The 25,986-nt window shown below is 45.6% G+C and overlaps 1 protein-coding gene across 3 annotated transcripts in view; it reads left to right on the top strand.

Moving 5' to 3' along the window:
- Nucleotides 1-25,986, top strand: part of LOC132891662 (uncharacterized) — a 105,223-nt gene that overhangs the window by 65,861 nt on the left and 13,376 nt on the right. For all 3 annotated transcript variants that reach the window (XM_060929460.1, XM_060929462.1, XM_060929461.1), the window contains 8 exons: nt 54-151; nt 356-442; nt 3,097-3,145; nt 3,931-3,995; nt 4,080-4,419; nt 4,596-4,849; nt 13,222-13,400; nt 24,096-24,154. In XM_060929460.1, the coding sequence (XP_060785443.1) occupies nt 54-151; nt 356-442; nt 3,097-3,145; nt 3,931-3,995; nt 4,080-4,419; nt 4,596-4,849; nt 13,222-13,400; nt 24,096-24,154 (1,131 nt within the window). The remainder of the gene's footprint in view (nt 1-53; nt 152-355; nt 443-3,096; nt 3,146-3,930; nt 3,996-4,079; nt 4,420-4,595; nt 4,850-13,221; nt 13,401-24,095; nt 24,155-25,986) is intronic.

Raw genomic sequence — 25,986 nt, 5'->3', positions numbered from 1 at the left:
CACCAAATCACTAACTATTTATGATATTTACAGTGTTTATGTTCTGTTACCAGGCCAACAACACAGGAGAGGGAGTTATTGGGGTGATAGAATGTGACTACCTCAAACCAACTCACAATAAGCAGGACTTTGATGATACTGAAGAGTACAGGTGTGTTTAAGTAATATCTTCAGATGACCTATAACTTTCAGGAGTGCAGGAGTTAATGATCTCTATATAAAAGGTTGATTATAGTACAGTATACAGTAAAAGTATTATCTGAAGTATTTTAAGAGCACTGTTATTTTAGATTGATTTTTTTTTTAAACATTGATACAGTTAGGGATGCTATTTTTTTTTTTTTTGTCTGTGCAGGAACACCATGACGAATGTAAGTAAAAAGCTAAAGGATTATTGGAAAGACTATTGTTATGACTGGACTGGAACTGTTAAGGATACTGTGTAAGTTTAAAAGTCACTCACTCACTCACTCACTCACTCACTCACACACACACACACACACACACACACACACACTCACTCACGTGTATGTATACAGTTGCACATGGGGTGGTGTTTGGTAAAATTGTTTAAACTTTTTATGGGTGTAACCTTTTCATCATTTAGCACAGTTTTCATACATGTAGCGATAAATTCATGCCAAAAACAATTTTCCATTTCCTCACATTATTTTTCTTTGTAAAATGACTTGAAAATTACTCATTATTTGCAAATAATGTATTTATATCCATGCATTATCTATACTGCTTATCCATCAGGGTCATGAGGGATGCTGGAGCCAATCCCAGCTGATGTTGGGTGAGAGGCAGGGTATATCCTGGGCAGGTCACTAACACAGGGTTAACACAGAGACGAACAATCATTCATACTCACATTCACACTTATGGGCAATTTAGAGTAGCCAGTTGACTTAATCTGCATGTCTTTGGACTGTGGGAGGAAACCAGAGCATCCAGAGAAAACCCACACAGGCACATGGAGAAAAAGAATGCTTAAAAACATCCATGAATATAAAATTAGATTTCAAAATCCTGAAAAAAAAAAGATGTGCTTTGAGATGCTGAGGGTGTGTCTGCTGAAGGTGCTGAAACCACGCCCAATCATGGGAAATGTGCAGCCTCTCTTCACTGTTAAATAGTACTATGACCTGCAAAATGAATGCTAGCAACTTAATTTGAGTTGTATAGCCATACATGTTTGAGTCACCAGACCCAGAATGCTGTTTTTTTTGCATGAATTTATAGCTACATGTATGAAACTTGTGCTAAATTATGAAAAATTGACACCTATAAAAAGGTTAAACTTTTTTTTTTTTCAAATGCTGCACCATAAATGCACGCGCACACACACACACACACACACACACACACACACACACACACACACACACACACACACAGCCAAATTATAAGCCTCAGGTATTTTCTTTTTGGTTGTGTACGTTGATTCATCATTTGAGTCACACAGTTGCTGGAACAATATTAACTGTAAAAAGTCTTAAATTGTCAGGTAAATGTTGAAGGAATTACAGCATTTTTGTATGTTGTGCCCCCCAACCTTTTTTAAAGGAGCCAAAAGTAATCGGACAGTTGGCTGTTCCATGGCCAGGTGTGTCATTCCCTCATTATTTGCCATACACCTATGCAGAGAAATGGCGTAGAGCTGATTTCAATTGTAGCATTGCATTTGGAATTTGTTGTTGTTAATTCTCAATATGAAGTCCAAAGAACTGTCACTGCCAGTGAAACAAGTGATCATTAGGCTGAAAAATCAACACAAACCCATCAAAGCAATAATAAAACATTGTGCAGTCAAATCAACTGATACTTTGATGCATTCTTAAATGAAGAAATGCATTGTTGAGCTCAGGAACATTAAAAGGCTCAGAAGACCTGAGAAATCAACTGGTGGATGACAGAAGAATTCTCTCCATGGTGAAGAAAAATCCCTTCACAACAGGTATCCAGATCAAGAACACTGCCCAGGAGGTAGGCGTATCTATGTCATGGGCATTGATCCTTAGCACCCCCAAGAAATTTCTGTGGTTAATTTAAAATTTTTAATTTTTAATGTGTGAATGCTCTAATTTCTAATTTGAAAAATAATAAAGTACATTAATAAAACAAACTGATTATTTTAGACTAAAAAACATAAAGTCAACCCAGGTGACCTGATTCATCCAGTGGGTGCAGCACATATTGAACTTTTGACCTTACTTTCATGTCCTGTTAGCCAGAGCACATTTTTTTTTATTGTGACATAGCAATAGCGATATCACAGTGGACCTGTCATGGCCCTAATGGCCGTAGGTGCTCGCTAGACCCAATAAGCAGACTCACCTGCGCAGGACTAGAGAAAAGAGTCTTTAATGAATTTGACATGAAGCACAGGAAGAGAGGTGTGGCAGCCAGGCAAAATCAGAAACAGAGATATTGAAAACAGGAGCCAGTTCCAAAGAGGGAGAATAAAATGATCCTAGGTGAGTGCAGATGCAGAGATAAAAGTCAAGAGTCCAGTGCACACCCCCGCAGCAGGAGAATGAGCTCGCACTGCAGATGCAGAAAAAAAAGTCAGCAAAAGATAATCCAAAGGGAAGGCAAAGTAATCCCAAAGCACTTGGCACAGAAGCCAATCATCTGACCTGAATCCAACTGAGAATGCATTTCATTTGCTAAAGGTAAAACTGAAGACAAAATGCCCCCAAGAACAATCAGGAACTGAAGACAGCTGCAATAAAGACCTGACAGAGCATCAGTAGTGAAGAAACCCAGCATCTGGTGATCTAGATCTGGGTTCTAGACTTCAGGCAGTCAGTTACTTCACAGCATTTGCTCCCAAGTATTGAAAATAACAATTTATGATTGTACAAACTAACAGTTACTTTTGGATACAAACAATTCTGTAATTCCTTTACTGTTCACTGAATTTGGATGTAGATACTCTCAAATTAAAGATGAAAATCTGAACTTTGAGCTTAAGTTTTAATTTCAAATCCTATATGCTGTGATAGACAGCTAATATACCAATAACTTTCTCACTGTTCAAATATTTATGGACCTGACAGGAAATAATTTTGTGGATGTGTTTTAAAACAGCGAGCGAAAACAGAAGCTGCAGCAGGAGAATAGACGGCATGTCATGCAGGTGATCTTATGCCATTTTAACAAGCTTTATTGGGATGGTGTACTGTATTTTCTAGTCCCTCTGTCCAGATTGAGCAAAAGAAACTGCTCAGCAGTCTAGAGATTCATTTTGTAGACAGGCTAGGTAGGTTTTTGCTATGAAGTATCTTTAGCAAAAAAAGAAAAAAGATACTATTTGCTATTCCAGAGCTTTGCAAATGATGTCAAACAAAACAATGAGGAACTATGTCTCCTTTTCTGTTTTCATGCTGAGCCGTTGCAGTTGTTTAAATGTATGAGGTTGGTATGTTTATGTGAGAAGACAATTAATTCCTACAATCCACCAAATTTTGCAAGTCATAGGAGTAATTGTGTGGGTTGTTGTGCATTGCTTTTATAATATGAGCCCCAGGATTTCTTTTCTTTATCAAGTCAACTCTCATTGTTCAGTTAATTGACTTTGTAATGAACTTGGTATTGATGCACCGAGGACTGAAGCTATGACTGGACAACATGTTGTTTTGTTGAGGAAAGAACAGGAAGTGCATTTTGAAGTTGGGCATTATTGCCAGATTAGCTAGACTGTGAATTATGTAAATACAGTTAAATATTAAACAGAACTGTTAAGCTGTAGATCTAGAATGTGGCATGTGGCAGAAAGGGAAGATAGAAATATATGTAGTCAAAAAATACTTAACATAAACATGCATAATGTGTTAAGGATATTTACGGATATAATCATATATTCATAGTTTTCAATCTGTTTATCCTTCATTCACGTTTTTCTTATTATTTCTCTCTCAACAGAGCAGTAATTCACCTTCTAATAATTTTTCAGCTCAGGACAACTCTCTCTCTACTTTTTCCAAAAGGTACTGTAATTACTCCCTCTGTCTCATGCTGCTTCACAATAACATTGCATTATGAGGACCTGAATGATTTCACTTTTATTTCAGGAAGAAGAAATCCCTAGACCTGAGTCAAGAGAACCCAGAGAAAAAGAAAGCTAGAGGAAAAGGTTTTGACAAAAACATGTCAGATATATCAACATCTGCTATGTTCAAGAATGCTTGTGATGCGAATAAAGGAGAACACAAAGATATTAAAACAGCACCGAAGAATGAAAGCAAGGATGTGATTGACAAGAGCATGATGAAAAAGGAGGAGAGCAAACAAATCACACAGACCAGCTTTGAGGACCAGCAGAACTACAAAGCGCTGTATGTGCAGGTCATGGAGGCAATAAAGCACCTCCAAGACAAGCTGAGAGAGCTGAAAAAAGAGCTAAAGAAAGAGGTGACTGTTTAAACTGCCTGCAGTTTGTGTTGTGTCAAGGTTTAGAAATATTCGGAGTTGATAAATATTAGAGACTTGTTAAATAAGTCTATAAAATGCAACTATAATGATGCAACAATTATGTTTTATGTTCTATTACTACCACTCTTTTGTTGTCCTTCTTTCCATGCACAAAGGGAGTGGACCCCAAGATGAACAGTCTAGAATATGAGAAGTGCACATTGTTGAACTCCTGTGAGAGCCTGCAGAAAGATTTAGAAGAAATGAAGACAGAAAATGTGGAGGTCAGTGTGGAAGATTATGCAGCACCTTCAATAGAAACCTCCAACCCAGGAACAGGAAAAGAATCACTGCTTCAGATATGGAAGGATGAGACGCAGGAAAGATCAGGGAACAAGAGAGGACACGATGATAAAAACATGCCGTCACCGTAAGAGCTCTGTTACTGAAATCCAGTTTAAGAGTCACAAAATTCAGACATGATCAGCTTAATATTTTATGATACAGTTTGTGCAGTTTATATACTGTAGATAACATAATAAAGCCATATCACGTAAAAGGGAGTGCTGTTGTACTGAATATTAGCATGACCTGTGTTTCCCCACGGCCAAATCACAGCTGTGCTGATATTCAGTACTAAAGCATGACCTCAAGTGTGATATTGCTTTATATTAGATGGAAACAAGTGTTTTACTGGGAAATATGCCACTTGTATTTTCCATACAAGCTATATCTGGGACATGGAGTACCAAAACTGTGAGATAATTCTCTATATGTCACTCCCGAGGAAATCGATGAATTGTTTTGATAAATTTGGGTACTTTTTGTTTGTGAATGTGTCGATATAATAAAAAGAAAAATCACACGTTGGCATGAAGATATAAAGTTTATCTTCTCGTGTTGAAAAACCTCCATTTTTCATACAAAATACATTGCAGATCTGAGTGACATATTTTCTGATGTTTCACTCCAATGACATCATTCCCAGTGTTTTCCGCTGACTGGACACACGTTGTCAAAATGTCAAACCGGTTCAAAATGAAAATTCTTTTGATTAACTTGCGTATTGTTTTGTGGATGTGTCTGTATAATAAAAAGAATATTACATGGTGGTGCAAAGATATGACATTGTCATGCTCCGCCCCGGACATCCACTCCGCAGATTACGGATCTCCCACGCCAGCGCCGATCCGGATCCGGAATTCCAGCTCACCTTCAACTCACTTCCTGGTTTTCACCCCTGCCAATATAAAGGCCGTTCTCAGACCCTGACTTTGCCAGAACTTCTCGTTTTGCTATTCCAGCTGTTTCTGTGCCTTTATTGCATTTCATGGTTTTTGCTCAAGCTATTTTTCTAGTTTATTGTTTTTGCAATTAGGGTTTTCTTCTTGTTTGTTTTTTTTGCTCTAGCGTTTTTGTCCTTTTCTGCCTTGTGTTTTCGTCAAATTTTTGTCTCTTTTTACCTGGACTATTTTGCTATTTGTTTTTGTCCCGTTTCTTCATCTTTTTGCCATGCCCTTTTTCCCTGGATTAAATCACCTTTTTTTATTGGATTACTGTCTGTGTTCTGCTTGTGGATCCTTATCTCACCACACCTCCATCTCCCCTAACAGTACCTTCTGGCCATCATGGATCCAGCGGAACTCACCCATCTGAGAACGGCCATCCAGCAGCAAGGGACTCTCCTCAGGACCCATCAACAAGACCTCCAGCAGATCACCCAGAACCTCGCCACCCTGTCCAACTCACTCAACCTCCTTACCACACAGATGCAGCGCTATCAAGCGGTGCCTACTCCTGCCCTGCCATCTCCTACTTCAGCTCCTGCCACTGCTCTTCTCCACGAAGCGAGACTTCCAGCGCCTCAGCCCTACAATGGAGAACCAGGTACTTGCAGATTGTTTCTGTCTCAATGCTCTTTGAGCCGAGAACTGCAACTTCTGGCCTTCCCCACAGAACGCTCCCGGGTAGCATATACAATCACGCGCCTCACCGGCAAGGCCAGAGAGTGGGGAACAGTGGTCTGGGACGCCGATGCACCCTTTTGTTCCTGTTTCAAGAATTTCTCTAAGGAGATGAGGCGAACTTTCAACTGCTCTCTGTCCGGCCAGGAGGCGGCTAGAGGGCTCATGGAGCTGTGGCAGGGGTCCCAGTCTACCTCGGACTACGCCATTGAGTTCCGGACGTTGGCGACATTGTGCGGTTGGAACGAGAGTGCCCAGATCGACGTGTTCCTGCACGGCCTGTCTGACACCATTAAGGAAGAATTGGTATCGCGGGAACTGCCGTTGAACCTCTCCAGCCTCATGGACCTCACCAACCGCATTGATGCCCGGGTCCAGCAATGGAGGAGAAAGAAGAACCGCCCCAGCTTCACCTCCTCTCCACCCCCCGCTACGTCCGTCAAACCCATGCAGGTAGACCAGGGTCGGGTGTCAGCGGAGGAACGACAGCACCGGCGGAGCACAGGGGCCTGTTTCTATTGCAGTCAGTGAGGACACATCTGCCAAGCCTGCCCACTAAAGGGAACGAGACACCAGTGAATCGAGGGGCCCTGGTGGGCAACACTCGGAAGCAGCCCCCCGCTGATCGACTGTTACTCCCTGTCATCGTCATCCATGACAACCAGCATCACCATCTCCAGGCTCTCGTTGACTTAAGGGCAGACAGGAACCTGATCTGGTCTGCCACCGCCAAGCATCTGGGAATTCCACTACTTGCCCCTCGACGTCCCTCTCACAGTTCTGACACTCAATGGCACCGGCTTGACCACCATCACCCACCTTACTGCCCTGCTCATCCTGAGGATTTCCGGCAATCACTCTGAAACCATCCAACTCCACGTCATGAACAACCCCCACGTACCCATCATCCTAGGATTACCCTGGTTAATGCAGCACAACCCCCACCTAAACTGGGCCGATAATGCCATCCTAGGCTGGAGCCATTCCTGCCTAGCTTCCTGCCTGAACTTCGCTCTGCCTCCCGCCAAACCACCGCAGCCTTCAGCCAACGAGTTTCCCGACCTCTCTCACATGCCTCTGGAATACCTGGACTTAAGACTTGTTTTCAACAAGACTCAAGCAGTGTCCCTCCCTCCTCACAGACCCTATGACTGTGGAATCGACCTCCTACCCGGGAAGGCACCACCCAAAGGGCAACTCTACTCTCTTTCTCCCATTGAAAGGCAAGCCAAGGAGAAGTACATCTCCGAGTCTCTGGCAGCTGGGATCATCCACCCTTCCTTCTCCCCAGCAGGGGCGGGATTTTTCTTTGTGGAAAAGGACAAGTCACTCCGCCCCTGCATTGACTATCGAGGTCTCAACGCCATCACCATCAAGAACCGTTACCCCCTATCACTCATGTCTACAGCCTTTGAACTACTCCAGGGAGCCAAGATATTCACCAAGTTGGACTTAGGCAATGCCTACCATCTCGTCAGGATCAGGGAGGGGGACGAGTGGAAGACGGCCTTTAACACCACCACTGGCCACTACGAGTACCTCGTGGTCCCTTTCAGCCTGACCAATGCACCCGCAGTCTTCCAGGCACTCGTCAACAACGTCCTAAGGGACTTTCTTAACATCTTCGTTTTCACGTACCTGGATGACATCCTGATCTTCTCTCGCTCCCTGGAGGAACATCAGGGCCACGTCCGGCAGGTCCTCCAGTGCCTGCTAGAAAACAAGTTGTTTGTCAAGGTGGAAAAGAGCAAATTCCTCCAGAGCTCTGTCTCATTTCTGGGGTTCATCATCTCCCCAGCTAGGATCCAGATGGACCCTCTCAAGCTTGAGGCAGTCACAGACTGGCCTACTCCATCCTCGCAACGAGAGCTCCAGAATTTCCTGGGATTCGCTAATTTCTACAGGTGCTTCTTCCGTGACTTCAGCACGGTGGCCAGACCTCTCACTGCCTTGACCTCGATTAAGACCAAGTTCAAGTGGGGGGAGGAAGCAGAGAAAGCCTTCTCCATGCTCAAGCACAAGTTCACCACAGCACCCATTCTCACCATACCCGATGTGACCAAACAGTTCATCGTGGAGGTCGACACTTCTGAGTCCAGGATCGGAGCCATTCTCTCCCAGAGGGCCAGCAATAACAAGATCCACCCCTGTTCCTTCTCTTGCCAGCTGTTCCCTGCTGAACGTAATTACGACATTGGCGACAGAGAGTTGTTGGCCATCAAGCTAGCCTTGGAGGAGTGGAGGCACTGGCTCGAAGGGTTGGATCTCCCCTTCCTAGTCTGGACCGACTATAAGAACCTGGAGTACCTCAAGCCTGCCAAACTTCTCAATTCCTGTCAAGCCCATTGGTCTCTTTTCTTCTCTCAGTTCAACTTCACGCTATCCTACCGCCCAGGCTCCAAGAACGGCGAACCCAACGCCCTGTCCAGGATGTTCTCTTCCCACCAAGAGGACTCCAAGCCACCCGAGACCATCCTTCCTCCATGCTGCCTGGTGGGAGCTGCCATTCTAGAGGTTGAGACGCTCGTGCAGAAGGCCCTGGAGCAGGACCCCAGTGAAGGTAACTCAAGCAACATACCACCTAACCATCTGCTTGTTCCCTGTTCTGTGCGAACCCAGGTGCTGCAGTGGGGTCATGGCTCCAAATTGGCTTGTCCCCAGGAGCTGCTTGAACCCTGGGGCTCATCCAACAGCGCTTCTGGTGGCCATCCATCAAGGAAGATGTCCAGGAGTTTGTGGCAGCCTGTGACACATGTGCCCAGAACAAGACAGCCAATTGACCCCCTGCCGGCTTGCTAAGACCCCTCCCGATTCCTCATCGACCCTGGTCTCATATCGCACTGGACTTTGTCACAGGACTCCCCAACTCAGGTGGCAACACATGCATCCTCACAGTTATCGACCATTTCTCCAAGACAGTCCATTTCATCCCTCTGCCCAAGCTTCCCACAGCTAAAGAAACCGCCAAATTACTCATCCTTCACATTTTCCGCCTACATGGACTCCCCACTGACATCGTTTCCGACCAGGGTCCTCAGTTCACTGCACAGTTCTGGAGAGCCTTCTGCAAACTCATTGGGGCCTCCTGTAGTCTCTCCTCAGGGTTCCACCCTCAAACCAATGGCCAGGCAGAACGGGCAAATCAAGATTTGGAGGTGGCGCTCAGGTGCATAGCGTCCAGGGATGCCGGTTCTTGGAGTAAGTACTTACCTTGGGTTGAGTATGCTCATAACACTCTTCCTTCATCTGCCACAGGTCTTTCACCCTTCCAGTGCTCCCGAGGTTACCAACCACCACTCTTCCCCAACCAAGAGGAGGTGGTCGCCGTACCCTCAGCCCAGATCTTCATACGCCGCTGCAGGAGGATGTGGGCAATGGCCTGGAGAAGACTAATTCGCTCTGCCTTAGCATCCAAGAGGCAGGCCGACAAACGCCGCTCTAAGGTGCCCACCTACCGGGTGGGGCAGCGAGTCATGCTCTCCACACGCCACCTGCCACTCAGAACCGTCTCCCGCAAGCTGGCTCCCAGGTACCTAGGACCTTTCCTCATCAGCAAGATAATCAATCCATGTTCCATCAGACTGGCATTACCACTCACCATGTGACGTATTCACCCCACTGTCACAGCTTAAACCTCTGGTTTCCAGTTCTTTGCTCCCACCCTCCAAACCCCATCTTCCTCCCAGGCTCATTGATGGTGGCAAAGCCTACACGGTCAAAAAGCTGCTGAAGGTGTGGCAGCGAGGCAGAGGACTCCAGTACCTGGTGGACTGGGAAGGTTATGGTCCCGAGGAGAGAAGTTGGGTCCCTGCCAGGTTCATCTTGGACCCAACCCTCATCTCTGACTTCCACTGGCAACACCCCGACACTCTTCCTAAAGTGCCTGGAGGCGCTCGTTGAAAGGGGGTGATGTCCGAGGCGGAGCATGACAGCCACTCCGCAGATTACGGCTCTCCCATGCCAGCACTGATCCGGATCCGGGACATGAATTCCAGCTCACCTTCAACTCACTTCCTGGTTTTCACCCCTGCCTATATAAAGGCCGTTCTCAGACCCTGACTTTGCCAGAACGTCTTGTTTTGCTATTCTAGCCATTTCTGCGCCTTTATTGCATTTCATGGTTTTTGCTCAAGCTATTTTTCTAGTTTATTGTTTTTGCACTTAGGGTTTTTTTCTTATGTTTTTTTGCTCTAGCGTTTTTGTCCTTGTCTGCCTTGTGTTTTTGTCTCTTTTTACCTGGACTATTTTGCTATTTGTTTTTGTCCCGTTTGTTCATCTTTTTGCCACGCCCTTTTTCCTTGGATTAAATCACCTTTTTTTTTTTTGAAATTCGATTACTGTCTGTGTTCTGCTTGTGGATTCTTATATAAGTCCTAAAAGAAGATAAAGAGAACCCAGTTAAACAAATGAGACAAAAATATTATACTTGGTCATTTATTGAGGAAAATGATCCAATATTACATATCTGTGGGTGGCAAAAGTATGTGAACCTTTGCTTTCAGTATCTGGTGTGACCCCCTTGTGCAGCAGTAACTGCAACTAAACATTTCCGGTAACTGTTGATCAGTCCTGCACACCGGCTTGGAGGAATTTTAGTCCATTCTTCCAGACAGAACAGCTTCAACTCTGGGATGTTGGTGGGTTTCCTCACATGGACTGCTCGCTTCAGGTCCTTCCACAATATTTCGATTGGATTAAGGTCAGGACTTTGACTTGGCCATTCCAAAACATTAACTTTATTCTTCTTTAACCATTCTTTGGCAGAATGACTTGTGTGCTTAGGGTCGTTGTCTTGCTGCATGACCCACCTTCTCTTGAGATTCAGTTCATGGACAGATGTACTGACATTTTCCGTTAGAATTTGCTGGTATAATTCAGAATTCATTGTTCCATCAATGATGGCAAGCTGTCCTGGCCCAGATGCAGCAAAACAGGCCCAAACCATGTTTCACAGATGGGATAAGGTTCTTTTGCTGGAATGCAGTGTTTTCCTTTCTCCAAACATAACACTTCTCATTTAAATCAAAAAGTTCTATTTTGATCTCATCCGTCCACAAAACATTTTTTCAATAGCCTTCTGGCTTGTCCACATGATCTTTAGCAAACTGCAGATGAGCAGCAATGTTCTTTTTGGAGAGCAGTGGCTTTCTCCTTGCAACCCTGCCATGCACACCATTATTGTTCAGTGTTCTCCTGATGGTGGACTCATGAACATTAACATTAGCCAATGTGAGAAAGGCCTTCAGTTGCTTAGCAGTTACCCTGGGGTCCTTTGTGACCTTGCCGACTATTACACGCCTTGCTCTTGGAATGATCTTTGTTGGTTGACCACTCCTGGGGAGGGTAACAATGGTCTTGAATTTCCTTCATTTGTACACAATCTGTCTGACTGCGGATTGGTGTAGTCCAAACTCTTTAGAGATGGTTTTGTAACCTTTTCCAGCCTGATGAGCATCAACAACGCTTTTTCTGAGGTCCTCAGAAATCTCCTTTGTTCGCGCCATAATACACTTCCCCAAACATGTCTTGTGAAGATCAGACTTTGATAGATCCCTGTTCTTTAAATAAAACAGGGTGCCCACTCAAACCTGATTGTCATCCCATTGATTCAAAACACCTGACTCTAATTTCACCTTCAAATTAACTGCTAATCCTAGAGGTTCACATACTTTTGCCACTCACAGATATGTAATATTGGATCATTTTCCTCAATAAATAAACGACCAAATATAATATTTTTTGTCTCATTTGCTTAACTTGGTTCTCTTTATCTACCTTTAGGACTTGTGTGAAAATCTGATGATGTTTTAGGTCATATTAATGCAGAAATATAGAAAATTCTAAAGGGTTCACAAACTTTCAAGCACCACTGTATGTATGTATGTATGTATGTATGTATGTATGTATGTATGTATGTATGTGTATACAGTGTGTGTGTGTGTGTATATACAAATATACATCACTCGTTTACTTTGCCCACTCGTGAGTGTATGTATGTGTGTCTGTACACACACACACACACACACACACACAGACACTCACGAGTGAGCAAAGTGAATGAGTGATGTATTTTTATATACACACACACACACCACTCAAAGATAAACTTCAGATTGTGTAATAGGAGATATTACAACATATTACACTATCTATATACAACAGTTCTATGAACAAGAAAATAATATCAAGGAAGTGACTTTTTGGACTAATGTTCCATTTATTTTTTTTCTCCATGATAGGAAATAAATCCCGACGAACCACACCAGCGTTATAGCACACCAGCAACTAAGTCACATTGATTTGTACATTTCAGTTAAAGGTGCTTCCAGTAAAGTCTGGTGTCCTTTCTTTTTTTCATCATCTGACAAGCTTTCATATTTTAAGTCGAAAGTTTTATTCCCAAAAAGTATCTTTTGGCATGTCTGCTGATGATGTCGCTAATACCACTGTAGTAACCATTTCATACTAGGAAGTGGAATTTTACATGCAGGACACAGACGAGAGGAGTGATGCACACAGTGAAGCATCCCAATGCAGTGATGCAAAGATATCAGCATTCTTGGAACGCCGTTTAACCAATCAGGTGTGGGTTTCCCAAAAGCCTCTTAATGCTAAGAGCATCTTAACTCAGAGAGAGCGTTCATTGTGCTGCTTGCTCTACCATTTAATAATGATCTTTATGTTGTGATGCTTTTGGGAAACTCAGGCCAGATTAGTGAAACAGAACTAACTGTTGTATAATGTATATTATCTGGCAGGTGAGACAGAAACCATAGTTCTGACCTGCACTGTAACACAATAACTCAAATGGAGTGACTCATATCGAGTTTCTTTTCAGTCTCAGGTTAAAAGAACTCAGACAAAGAGTGACATGTCTCCTGGCCACCATGATCCCACCTCGAAAGCTTGAATGGGTCATCGATGAGATTCTCACACAGGTTATGGATGAGATCTCCCCTAGAGGGGCAGCAGTGTTGACCAAAGGAGCAGAATTTCAAGAACTTCCTTCATCATTCGGTTGGTTTAATTGAATAAAAGCACAAGGTCTTAATTTTCCAATCTATTGTACTGTTTTAAAATATTGAAAATTGTTGTTTATTCAAATGCATTTAACTACAAAAATGTTCGGGTGCAGTTTAGGCAGCTCTTGCCACCTTGTGATTGTACCGGTACTCATTTAAAATATTTATATTTGTTTCGTATTTCTTGTGGTTTCTTGGCGTCACCTTTTCTGCCATAATGTTTGTGATTACCATAAACTCCCCAAAATAACAATTTCAAAATTAGCATTTTTTGCCTTTTAAAGTGCTTATTCAATTTTCTATCAGATATAACATGATATCCATCCATCTATTATCTGTAGCCGCTTATCCTGTACAGGGTCGCAGGCAAGCTGGAGCCTATCCCAGCTGACTGTGAGCAAGAGGCAGGGTACACCCTGGACAAGTCACCTGGTCATCGCAGGGCTAACACATAGAGACAAACAACCATTCACACTCACATTCACACCTACGGTCAATTTAGAGACACCAATTAGCCTAACCTGCATGTCTTTGGACTGTGGGGGAAACCGGAGCACCCAGAGGAAACCCACACAGACACAGGGAGAACATGCAAACTCCACACAGAAAGGCCCTCGCCGGCCGCTGGGCTTGAACCCAGGGCCTTCTTACTGTGAGGCAACAGTGCTAACCATTACACCACTGTGCCACCAGAAACATGATATATTTATGATATTTCTTTTCCTTATCAAAACCTATATACAGATGAGGAAATTATATTAGGGCAGCCCGAATTTGTTTAATTGATTATATGCAGATGTGCAGTATGGTGTAGTACATAACTGCCCACTGTGCAGATGTAATGCAATGTTGGTAACATTCAATTATACTTTGAAATTCATGTTCATGTGATTGGCTGAAATTGGAAGAGACATCTGATAGGCTATAGAGGATGCCCTTTTGAAAAAAGTGCATTTGTGAATTGAACTGCATCAGGAACATCTCAAAATTCCATACACAAATGCAGGGGTGTTCACAAATGTCAAGTGGTTTGTAAAAGCAGGTTCATCAGTCTGAAAATAAATGATGGCGTCAAAATATTTCTTTTGAATGAAAATGACTAATGTTTTTAAATACATAGATTTGTCATTGTAATAAATCCCTGATTGGGGAGGATGCTGAACACAAGGGCAGGCGGGTATGGATCAGTCTCTTTTTTTGCTCAAAGGAAAAACCGCTCTTCAGCAGGTGTCAGAACTCCTTTCAAGGGTCTGCATGCACGCACGCGCGCGCGCACACACACACACACACACACACACACACACAAAAAAAAAAAAAAAAACACTGGTTAAGACCTATTCTCTCTTCTCCACCTTATTAGCTCCCCTGTCACTGGAAACAAATACACACACACACACACACAAGATTAATTAACCACAGGCACGATCATTTTTCCACTCACCTTCCCCAGCTTCACTTTCAATTCACAAACTGACGGTTGACCACACCTGCACTGCCACATACCCCACTGCCTGACTCAGGCACTATCACCAACTGCACCCCCGGCCTGTGGATCACCTTGAACTTGAAATGCTGGAGGGCTAGATACCAACAGCTGAGCCGCACATTGTCATTCTTCATGTGGTGGAGTTACTGGTGTGGGCCGTGATCCGAGCAAAGGGTGAAAGCGTGTCCAAACAGGTAGTACCGGAGGGTGAGGACTACCCACTTGATGCCCAGACACTCCTTTTCAGTGATGCTGTACTTTGTCTCTCGCACTGAGATCTTGTGGCTTATATACAGCACTGGGTGCTTCTCCTCCACTATCTGGGACAAAACAGTCCCCAGCCCTCTACCTAATGCATCAGTCTGGAACAAAAGTGGAGGGAGAAATCAGGGGAGTGTAACAGTGGCCCCCCCTACACAATGCAGGCTTTACCTTGGTGAAAGCCTGTTGGCACTGCTCCATCCACTGGACCAGATCTGGTGCCCCCTTTTCAGTGAGATCAGTCAGTGGGTTGGTGAGGACTGAATAATTAGGCACAAACCTATGATAGTAGCCAGCCAGCCCCAGGAACTGTCTCACCCACTTTTTGGTCTTGGGCCTCAGGCAGATCGCAATGGCTGCAGCCTTGTCAATTTGGGGATGCACCTGCTGATGACCCAAGTGGAAACCCAAATACCATACTTTCACCTGTCCAATTGCACACTTTTTTGGGTTAGCCATGAGCTAATGTCTCAACGACTTCAGGATGGCCCTGAGGTTTTTTTTATTTGCTGTGGCCAATCATTGCTATATATAAAATATAATCTTGGTAAGGTGCAGCATAGGCGGCATGTAGATAGAGGATTTTGTCCATGAGCTTCTGGAACATCGTCAGAGCTTAGAATAACCTGAATAGAAGCATGACAAAATGGTGTAAGCTGTCCAGGGTGGAAAAAGCCATTTTTGAGGGGGATAGAGGACTGAAGGGGATCTGCCAATATCCCATTGTTAAATCCAGTGTTGAGTAGAAATGAGTGGTGCCTAACTGATCGAGCAACTCGTCAATGCAAGACATTGGGTACACAATGAATTTAGACACACAGTAGACCTTTCTGTACTCTACACAGAGCTTGACTGACCCGTTGGTCTTGGGGACCAAGTTCACCGGGCTGCTCCAGTTGCTGTGCGACTCCTAGATTATTCCCATTTTGAGCATGGCCTTGAGTTTGTCCCGAACCACAATTTTTTTTTGTGTGTGTTCAAGTAAATGGTAGGGGCGCCCCATCCCACCACCCCTGGGGCATCTCGATGTGGTGTTCTATGAGGTGAATGCAGCTGGGAAGGGGTGAGGACTCGTCAGAAAACTCTGCTTGCAACTTGACAACCTCTGTGAGTTGGGATGGTGAGAGGTGGTTTCCACAGGGGACTGGGGTGAGTTGAACAGTACTTGCATTTTCACCTCTGGCCTCAGACCCGCCCTTTCTGGAACTACTGATGCCAACACCATGGGGACCCCTCATTCTATAGTTTAAGCAAGTTGAGGTGGTATACCTGCTCCACCCCGCCCCTCCATTCACCTCATAGTCAATGTCCTCAATTCACTGTGTGACCTCAAAGGGCCCTTACCACTTAGTGAGTAATTTAGAGTTCAGTGTGGGTAATAACATAAGCATGTTATCCCCCGGTGTTAACTCTTGCAGGCACGCACCCCTGTTGTACAGCTGGGCCTGATGTTCTTGCACTTGCTGCAGATTCTCCTGGGTTAGGTGCCCAAGTGTGTGGAGCTTTGCATGCAGGTCAAGAATGTATCGAATTTCACTTTTACTGTGAGAAGGTCCCTGTAACAAGTCCCTGATGGGGGTGGAGTACAGAAGCACGGCAGGTGGGAGTTGATGTTCACACACACACATAAGCATGTTATCCCCCGGTGTGAACTCCTGCAGGCACGCACCCCTATTGTACAGCTGGGCCTGATGTTCTTGCACTTGCTGCAAATTCTCCTGGTTTAGGTGCCCAAGTGTGTGGAGTTTTGCATGCAGGTCAAGAATCTATTGAATTTCACTTTTACTGTGAGAAGGTCCCTGTAACAAGTCCCTGAAGTGGGTGGAGTATAGAAGCACGGCAGGCGGGAGTTGATGTTCACACACACACACACACACACACACACACACACACACACACACACACACACACACACACTTTATTTCACTTATTCTTAGCTTTTCAGCTTCACTCACTCACACAATCGCACATGCAACACACACACACACACACACCATTCCGGTCGGGAGAGCGCGCCTCTTTCTGCTCTCTCCCTCCTTTTCTATCCTCTGTCACTGCAACACAGACACACAACATTAATTAACCACAGGTGCATTGACTTTGCCACTCACCTTCCCTGGCCCTGCCCTCCATTCACAAACTGATGCTAGGCCCGCCCCCGCTGCCACATACCCCCACTGCCCGACTCAGGCCAGGGAGCCGTCCGGCCTGCGGCGGACTCCCCCCCGACAGGACAGGAAGTCTGCCACTACCATTTGCAGCCCTGGCCTGTGGACCACCTCAAATTTAAATGGCTGTAGGGCTAGATACCAATGGGTGATTTGTGCATTGGCATCTTTCATGATACACTGAGCTGTATGGAATACAAGTTCCCTACAGCTCTTAGGGATTAACAACTGGGTTATTTGTTCACTGGTTTGTGTGTCCTGCATCACTCAATACAGTCTATCTTTAATAATCGTGAAGTACGGGAAGACGGGTGCCGCATTTGGTTGGAGAGTTTCACCATTGATTACTCTCACTTGGTCAAATGCATGCCGCAGAGTCTTGTCTCATGACTGCTCTAAAGGGAAATCCTCGAGGGACTCCCCAAGAGTGGGAGGAGGGGAGGGCTGCTCCTCACTCCTCATATCGTCCTGACGCATTGATGACATGGACGACTCTGTGACAGCTTCTCCAGTCAATGTCATACCGGGATCCCCCCGTGATGTTTTACGGCAGGACCCACTCCCTACTACATATTCCATTAAAGTTTGAAACCCTGGCCAATCAGTCACCAAAATCAGCAATTGCGTGAGACGAGGATTAACAACTGCCTTAACTCTATGCTTTTGGCCCCAGAATAGAATATGGACAGACACTAGAAGATAATTGTGAACATCCCCGCGCACACACAACACCTTCACCGCTTGTGCTCTCCCCAGTGCCTCACCTTGCATCAGACTTTGATGAATTGAGGTCTGATTACAACTGGAATCCACCAATGTGTGATATGTATCCCCTTGAACGCTTACCAGTATGTGACACATTCTGGCCCGATTGGGGGCAGGCTCTGGTGCATCAGGGACGCAGACCACAGCTCCCACCTCCATTGTGGAGCCCTGACTCTGGAGATGCTCCATCTCCCCGCTGTGCCAGCACACCAACCTAGGCTTTCCCTGTGCACCAGCGTTATGGGTGTCACTCACCTGAGGGGGAGAAGAGACAGACATGGAAGAGGGAGATGGGAGGACACCACGGGTGCAACAGGCTGGCTGGGGAGGAGCCGGTCGCCACCTCCGCGGTGTGGGAACAGGGTGGGAAGAGAGAGAGAGAGGGAGGGGGAAAGGAGAGAGAAAGAAAATAAGGAGAGGCGCCTCGTCCACCCGCCATCAGAACTGCCTCCAGATGGTCCTCTGCCAACTTGATGGCTCATTCTAGTGATGCCGGCTGATGACAGTGGACCCATTCTGCTGTTCCTTCCAGAAGTCGAGAGGTGAACTGTTCTAGTGCCACCAGATTGATGATCCCATCGGTGTTGCAGTCTTCTGCCCTCAGCCACCGCCGGCAGGCATCCCAGAGTTACTGGCCAAATGCGAATGGCCAGCCGACCTCCTCCAACGTCAGTGTCTGGAAGCACTGGCGATGTTGTTCCGGGAAGTGGCTGACACGCTGCAGGATGACTTTCTTCAGGTCAGCATACATGAGCTGGCTGTCAGCAGCAAGCTGCAGCACTGTGATCTGCGCCTTGCCAGTCAGAAGTGGGAGGAGGCACGCCGCGTGCTGCTTGAGCAGCCACCCCCACGTTTCGGCTGCTTGCTTGAAGAGAGCGAGGAAAGCTTCCGGATCATCCTGTGGGCCTATCTTCATGAGGGTGACGTGAGGAGGGTCCTCCGTGATAACAGTCGAAGCCCCTGCTGACGCGAGCAGATGCCGGAACGCCTGGCGATCTTCCTGCTGGGCCAGAATCAAGGCTTCAAAGCATTGCTCTTGCTCCTTCCAGAGGGTGGTCAGTGCTTGATGCTGGTTCTGCTGGGCAGTAGCGAGGGCATGGATGAGCTCTTTGAATGGGGAGGACTCCATGTGGTGGTTCCCTTCTGTACGCCCGGGTTTCAGCACCACTGTAACAAGTCCCTGATGTGGGTGAAGTACAGAAGCACGGCAGGCGGGAGTTGATGACACACACACACACACACACACACACACACACACACACACACACACTTTATTTCACTTATTCTTAGCTTTTCAGCTTCACTCACTCACACAGTCACACACGCAACACACATCCACACGTGTTTTGGTTGGGAGAGCTCCCCTCTTTCTGCTCTCTCCTTCCTTTTCTATCCTCCGTCACTGCGACACAGACACAACATTAATTAACCACAGGTGCATTGACTTTGCCACTCACCTTCCCCAACCCTGCCCTCTATTCACAAACTGATGCTAGGCTATGCCCCCGCTGCCACCGTGCCTCCTCCCAATTTTCATGCATTATGTCTAGGACACTGTGAAGCTTATGCCCATGTAGTAATTCAAACAAGGATAACCCTGTGGCAGCTTGTGGAACCTCTTGTACTGCAAATAACAGGGGCTCGATACATTTCTCAATTATTTGTGTCTTCACTCATAAACTTATGAATTATGTTTTTAAGGGTTTGGGTAGGGCGGCACGGTGGTGTAGTGGTTAGCACTGTCGCCTCACAGCAAGAAGGTCCTGGGTTCGAGCCCCGGGGCCGGCGAGGGCCTTTCTGTGCGGAGTTTGCATGTTCTCCCCGTGTCCGCGTGGGTTTCCTCTGGGTGCTCCGGTTTCCCCCACAGTCCAAAGACATGCAGGTTAGGTTAACCGGTGACTCTAAAATTGACCGTAGGTGTGAATGTGAGTGTGAATGGTTGTCTGTGTCTATGTGTCAGCCCTGTGATGACCTGGCGACTTGTCCAGGGTGTACCCCGCCTTTCGCCCATAGTCAGCTGGGATAGGCTCCAGCTTGCCTGTGACCCTGTAGAAGGATAAAGCGGCTACAGATAATGAGATGAGATGAGAGGGTTTGGGTAAACTGCTTGACCAAGCCATCCATCTGTGGGTGATAAACACTTGTGTGGATGGATTTAACCCCCAGTAACTCGTAGGAGTTTGTGAAGGGTGTGTGCCATGAACATAGTGCTTTGATCAGTCAGGATTCCTTTCTGAATCCCAACTTGGGAGATAATTACAGTACCTCTGCGATGCTGTGTGCTGAAATGTTATGCAGTAGTACTGCTTCCAGGTATCATGTTGCCTAGTCCACCAGGACTAAAATAAAGTGATGTTTTCATGCAGACCTATCTGATGGCCCGACAAAATCCATCCCAATTTTTTTGAAGGGCATCTCAATTAGGGGAAGAGGGCGGAATGGCACCAGCTGGCATTTATGGCATGCCGTACACCACCTATGGACATCCCCGCAAATTCGTGGCCAATAGAAATGGGCTCGTGTTTTATCCTGCTACAGGTGTCTAACCACAGGGTTATAATGAGCTGCATGGAATATGCGTTCCCTGTGGCTCTTTGGGACCAAGAACTAAGGTTTTTTTTTTTGCCAATCTGAGTGTCCTGCATCACTCAATATAATCAATCCTTAACTACTGTAAAGTATGGGCAGGAGAGTGCCATGTTTAACTGGAGGGTTTGACCATTGATTACTCTCACTTGATCAAAAGCATGATGCAGAGTCTCATCTCACACTTGCTTGAAAGGGAAATCCTCAAGGGAATTCCCCAAAGAGAGCGGAGGGGAGGGGCTTACCTCCTGTGTCGGTATTATGTGGGGCTAATGTAGATGGCTCTGAGATGGCTTCCCCAGATAACGCTACTCTGGGATCCTTCTGTGATGTGCTACTGCAGGACCCACCCACCATGACATGCTCCATTCAACTCTTAAACCCCGGCCAAGCTGTTCCCAGAATTAGCACATGGGTGAGTTGCAGGCTAACTGCTGCCTCCATACTATATTTTGTTCCCAGAAATCAGATGCAGACCAACACCAGTGGATATTTGTGAACATCCCTGTGCACACAGAGAACCTTCACCAAACATGATGTCCCCAGTGCCTCACCTTGAATCAAGCTTTGTTGGATGGAGGTTTGATTACAACCTGAATCCCCCCATGCATGATAGGTATCCCCTTTTATACTCACCAGTATGCGATATGCTCTGGCCTAATCGGGGGCAGTCACTGGCACATCGGGGATCTGAACCACTGCCCCCACTTCCATCACATGGCACTGATTCTGGAAGTGCCCAGGCTCCCTGCAGCACCAGCACACCAGCCCAGGCTTCACCTCTGCACCAGTGGCTCGGGATCACTCACCTCGGAAGGGTGTTCAAAGAGACAGAAACATAAGGGGAGGGAGGGGACACCATGGGGTTGATGAGCGGGCTGTGTGTGTGTGTGTGGGGGGGGGGTTTGACCCCTGCCTCCATGGTGCAGGGATGGGATGAGGGGATAGAGAGAGAGAGAGAGAGAGAGAGAGAGAGAAAAGGGGCAGGATGTCCAACTGCCACTGCCACTGCTACTGTCACTAGATGGTCCTCTGCCAGTGTGATCGCTCTGTCCAGGGATGCCAGGCAGTGGCACTGGACCCACTGTAATGTCCCTCTGGACAGCCGGGTGATGAATTGTTCCAGCACCACCATGTCAACGATTCCCTCGGTGTCGTGGCCTTCCACCCTCAGCCACCCCCGGCAGGTGTCCTGGAGCTGTTGGCCGAATGTGAACAGCCAGCTGACCTCTTCCAGGGTCATCGCACGGAAGTGCTGCTGGTGTTGCTCTGGGGTGTGGTCAATGCATTGCGGGATAGCTTACTTTAGGTCAGCATAGTCCAGCCTGTTGTTGGTGGGGAGTTGCTGAACAGCGAGCTGGGCCTCTCCAGTCAGGAGCAGCAGTAGGCGAGCCACTTGCTGCTGGACTGGCTACCCCCACACCTCCACAGCTTGCTCAAAGAGTGCTAGAAATGCCTCTGGGTCATCATGAGGCCCCAACTTCATCTGGGTGACATGGGGAAGCCTGCAGGCACAATGGCTGGAGTGCCTGCTGATGCGAGCACGTTCTGGAATGCCTGACAATCCTCCTGCTGGGCCTGCAGCAAGCCTTCAAAGCGCTGCTCCTGTTCTTTATGCAGGGTGAGCTGTGCTTGGTGTTGGTTTTGTTGGGCGGTGGCGTGGGCATGGACAAGGTCTTTGAAAGGTGAGGACTCCATGCTGGTGGTTCACTTCAGCATCCTGGATTTTGGCACCTGTGTAATAAAACCCTGATTGGGGAGGATGCTGAATACATGGGCAGGTTTGCAGATTTGGATCCATCGCTTTTATTTCTCAAAGGAAAAAACACTTTTCAACAGGTGTCAGAACACCTTTCATGGATCTGGATGCACACACACACACACACACACACACACACACACACACACACACACACACACACATACAATTAACAACCCTCTTCTCTCCTCTCTTCTCCACCCTTTTATTTTCTCCCTGTTACTGGGAACACACACACACACACACAAAAGATTAATTAAACACAGGTGCAATCATTTTGCCACTCACCTTCCCCAGCTTCGCTCTCCATTCACAAACCATCGCTTGACCATGCCCCTGCTGCCACAGTCATTTATATGAATCATGAAATACACTGATGAATTAAGAAACTAATTTGACTCCATAGAAGCTAGCACCATTTTGAACTGCTGCTCATGTTCCACTGTAGAGCAATGTAACACTAAAGTACTATCTTTAGGGGAAAATGCTATGTTTCCTCTTCTGTGTGTGTGTGTCTCTCTCTCTCTCTCTCTCTCTCTCTCTCTCTCTCTCTCTCTATATATATATATATATATATATATATATATATATATATATATATATATATATATATATATATATATATATGCCCACGGATGTCCACAATTGGCTCATGTTGCTCTGACTGACCGGGAGAGTGAATAAACCATCCCTCCCATCCAGAAAGCATGGCCAACTTTGCTTCTTTCTCTCCTGACCATGGATGGCTGAAGCACTGTGTAGATTTGAACTTGTGATCTCTTAATAATAAGGCAAGCGATTTTCTGTTGCATAACTCAGGAGCTTTTTTGTGTTGCATAGATATCTGGCACATTCCATTTTTTAGAGCTGTTGCTGTTGGAGTGTCAGAGGGTTTATGCTGACTCTGGGTCTTTCTGACAATGGCAGAAATACCAACATGTACCTCAAATTTGCCCAGTGAAAAAGTTCATCATACAGTCCGGACTTAATCTGGGCGTCGGTTCCCTCCAGGCCTTGGTTCGCTGTGGGTGATGCCTGCGCTCCCAGCTATGGACTGCATTGAGCTCGTTGCTCATTTTACATCGTGGTTGTCCAGTGCCCTGTGCTTTAACGCTTGGCGTGATGTTCTGAGTGATGTTGCTCGGTGGTGTCGCGGTGGCTGTGCAGGCGGTTTGGACATACCAGCACTCTGCGTGGCGGAGCTTCTGTGCTCGCTTTGTGGATCCATGGCGTGGTGTTTGAGCGATGTTGTTGACGGCGTCACGGCGGCGGTGCTGGAGATGTGGGACTCGTTTTCGTGCGCTTTGGTGGGACTGTGGCTGCTACACCACGGGAATTACATCCTGACCCCTACTTGGTGGACTTTTTGCTTTTTTTAATTATTATTTTTATTTTTTATTTATTTATTTTTTTTCCTTGTCTATAATTGTAAAGCGTCCTTGGGTTTCTTGAAAGGCGCTATATAAATTTAACTTATTATTATTTATTATTATAGTAGCCAATGTGACAGTTTTGGGAGACTGGATGTAATCAGAGAACCCAGAGGAAATCCATACATATACAGGAAGGACATGTGAAAGTAACACAGAGAGTCACCCAAACTCATGATTAAATATGTTTATGTGTTTTGTTTTTCTTTGCATATGGATTTTATGGAATGTGAAGAAGAAGGAAGAGAAGAAGAAAATTGCTCAATATCTCCACAGCATCCTTACAACAGCCATGTAAGAATTGTTAGTGATGACACTGAGAACACAAACTTTCCCAGGCTTAGATTCAGTAGTACCAGAATAAAGGTTTTAAATAATATTGCTTCATATTTTGTTTCAGAACCTAGAGATCTTGCTATTTTTTATGTACAATTGAGGCCAAAAGTTTACATCCACTTAGGCTAAAGATATTCATTTTCAATTTTTGCAACTTCACAACTTTACATGTTACCATACCATACTATTACCATTACAATATGTAATTAGGGTATCTGCTTTTTTCATATCAGAGATGAATTAAAAAAAAATGATCAGAGAAATATCTATTTTAGGCTTAATTAAAGTCAATTTATATAGTGCTTTTAACAATAGACATTGCTGCAAAGCAACTTTACATAAAAATATAGATTTCTTTTGCTGCATGAACATGTGTTTATTTCTTTTTTTTTATTTATTTGCTAACAAATACAAACAAATACAAAGTAAGAAGGACAGAATGAAACAAATCAATACATACACATGACATACAACAGAAGCACTGACGTAACATTAACAACAATTTCAAAGGCTGGACAATACTACTAATATGTTAACAAAGAGATGTAACAGAACACATGGAGACAAATTCGACAAACAAGAGCTATATTGCTGTATAGGGGTGGCTGGGTGGGGTTGGTTAGGGGTAATGAATGTGCACGTGAGATGGAGGAGGGTAGGTGGGGGGGATTTGGAGGGGTTTTGGGCCTTGAGTTATGGGTGGAGGGACAGTGTGTATATGTTGGGGGGGAGCGGAATTTGTGATAGTGAGCACATGTGTGTTTGTGTGTGAGTGTATATAAGCAGTGCTGGTCTAGTGTCGGGCCAGGGAGAAGGAAGCTGGATCATAATGAAGGAGAGTGGTGGGGGGGGGAGTATTATTTTATTTGCTAATCATTTGTGTTAGTAAATTTTTTATAGATAGTAATTCTAAAAATAATAGTTATTTAATAGTTAATTACGATGACTACCTGAGCACCTGTTCATGGCTATGGTGCCAGCCGCCCTTGCCCAAGCTAAATCATGATGGGACGACAGAGGGGAGGGGGAGGTACTGCATGAGGCAGGGCTCCGGGCCCGGACGCCCCACACACCGACACCAGCCCCCCATAACCTCCGCACAACAAGCCCTACCTATCCTATATATGACTGTATATGACAAGAATGTGTGCCTTCTCTAAAGTGTACTGCATTAAAAGAAGAGGGCATGCAGGGTGAAAACCTGCCCAGATCTCCACCTACACGCCCCCCACACCCTATGTAATCAAAGATATAAGCCTCCTCTAAGATGTATTTGCATTAAAAGAAGCGAGGAGTGCAGCGAAGCACCTGCAGAGGTTTCCCACATGCACTCCTCCCCTGCCCTAGTCTATAATGTTGTTCTTATTGAAGATGGACAAATAGTGTGTGCTTCCTAATGTGTAGAGCATTTAAAAGAGGATAAGGCGCGCTGTGCAATACCAAGAATAGGCAGGTATCAGAGTGCATGCGTGGGGTGGGCGGGGCACCGAGAGAACCTCGGGACCCTGACCCGGAGGGGAACCCTGACCCATCAACCCTCCCAATGGCACCGACCAATGCCAGTCCCACCTGACAGCCAGACAGGATGGGGCCGACCACGCCATCCCAGAAGCCCAGGTATAACAAGAGTAGATGAAGTGGAGGAGGGAAGACAGTAGCAGAGGGAGGGAGGGAGTGGTGGGAAAAATTAATAAATGAAGTACATAAACAAACAGAGATAAGAGATTCCAGCTTCCATCCTCCCTTCCCTAATATGTATGGCTAAGTATTAATGATTATGAAAGGATATT

The sequence above is a fragment of the Neoarius graeffei genome, chromosome 9 (assembly GCF_027579695.1).
Source record: "Neoarius graeffei isolate fNeoGra1 chromosome 9, fNeoGra1.pri, whole genome shotgun sequence".
Classification (NCBI taxonomy): Eukaryota; Metazoa; Chordata; class Actinopteri; order Siluriformes; family Ariidae; genus Neoarius; species Neoarius graeffei.
Note: the sequence above shows the minus strand (reverse complement) of the source record. Positions and strands in the feature narration are given on the sequence as shown.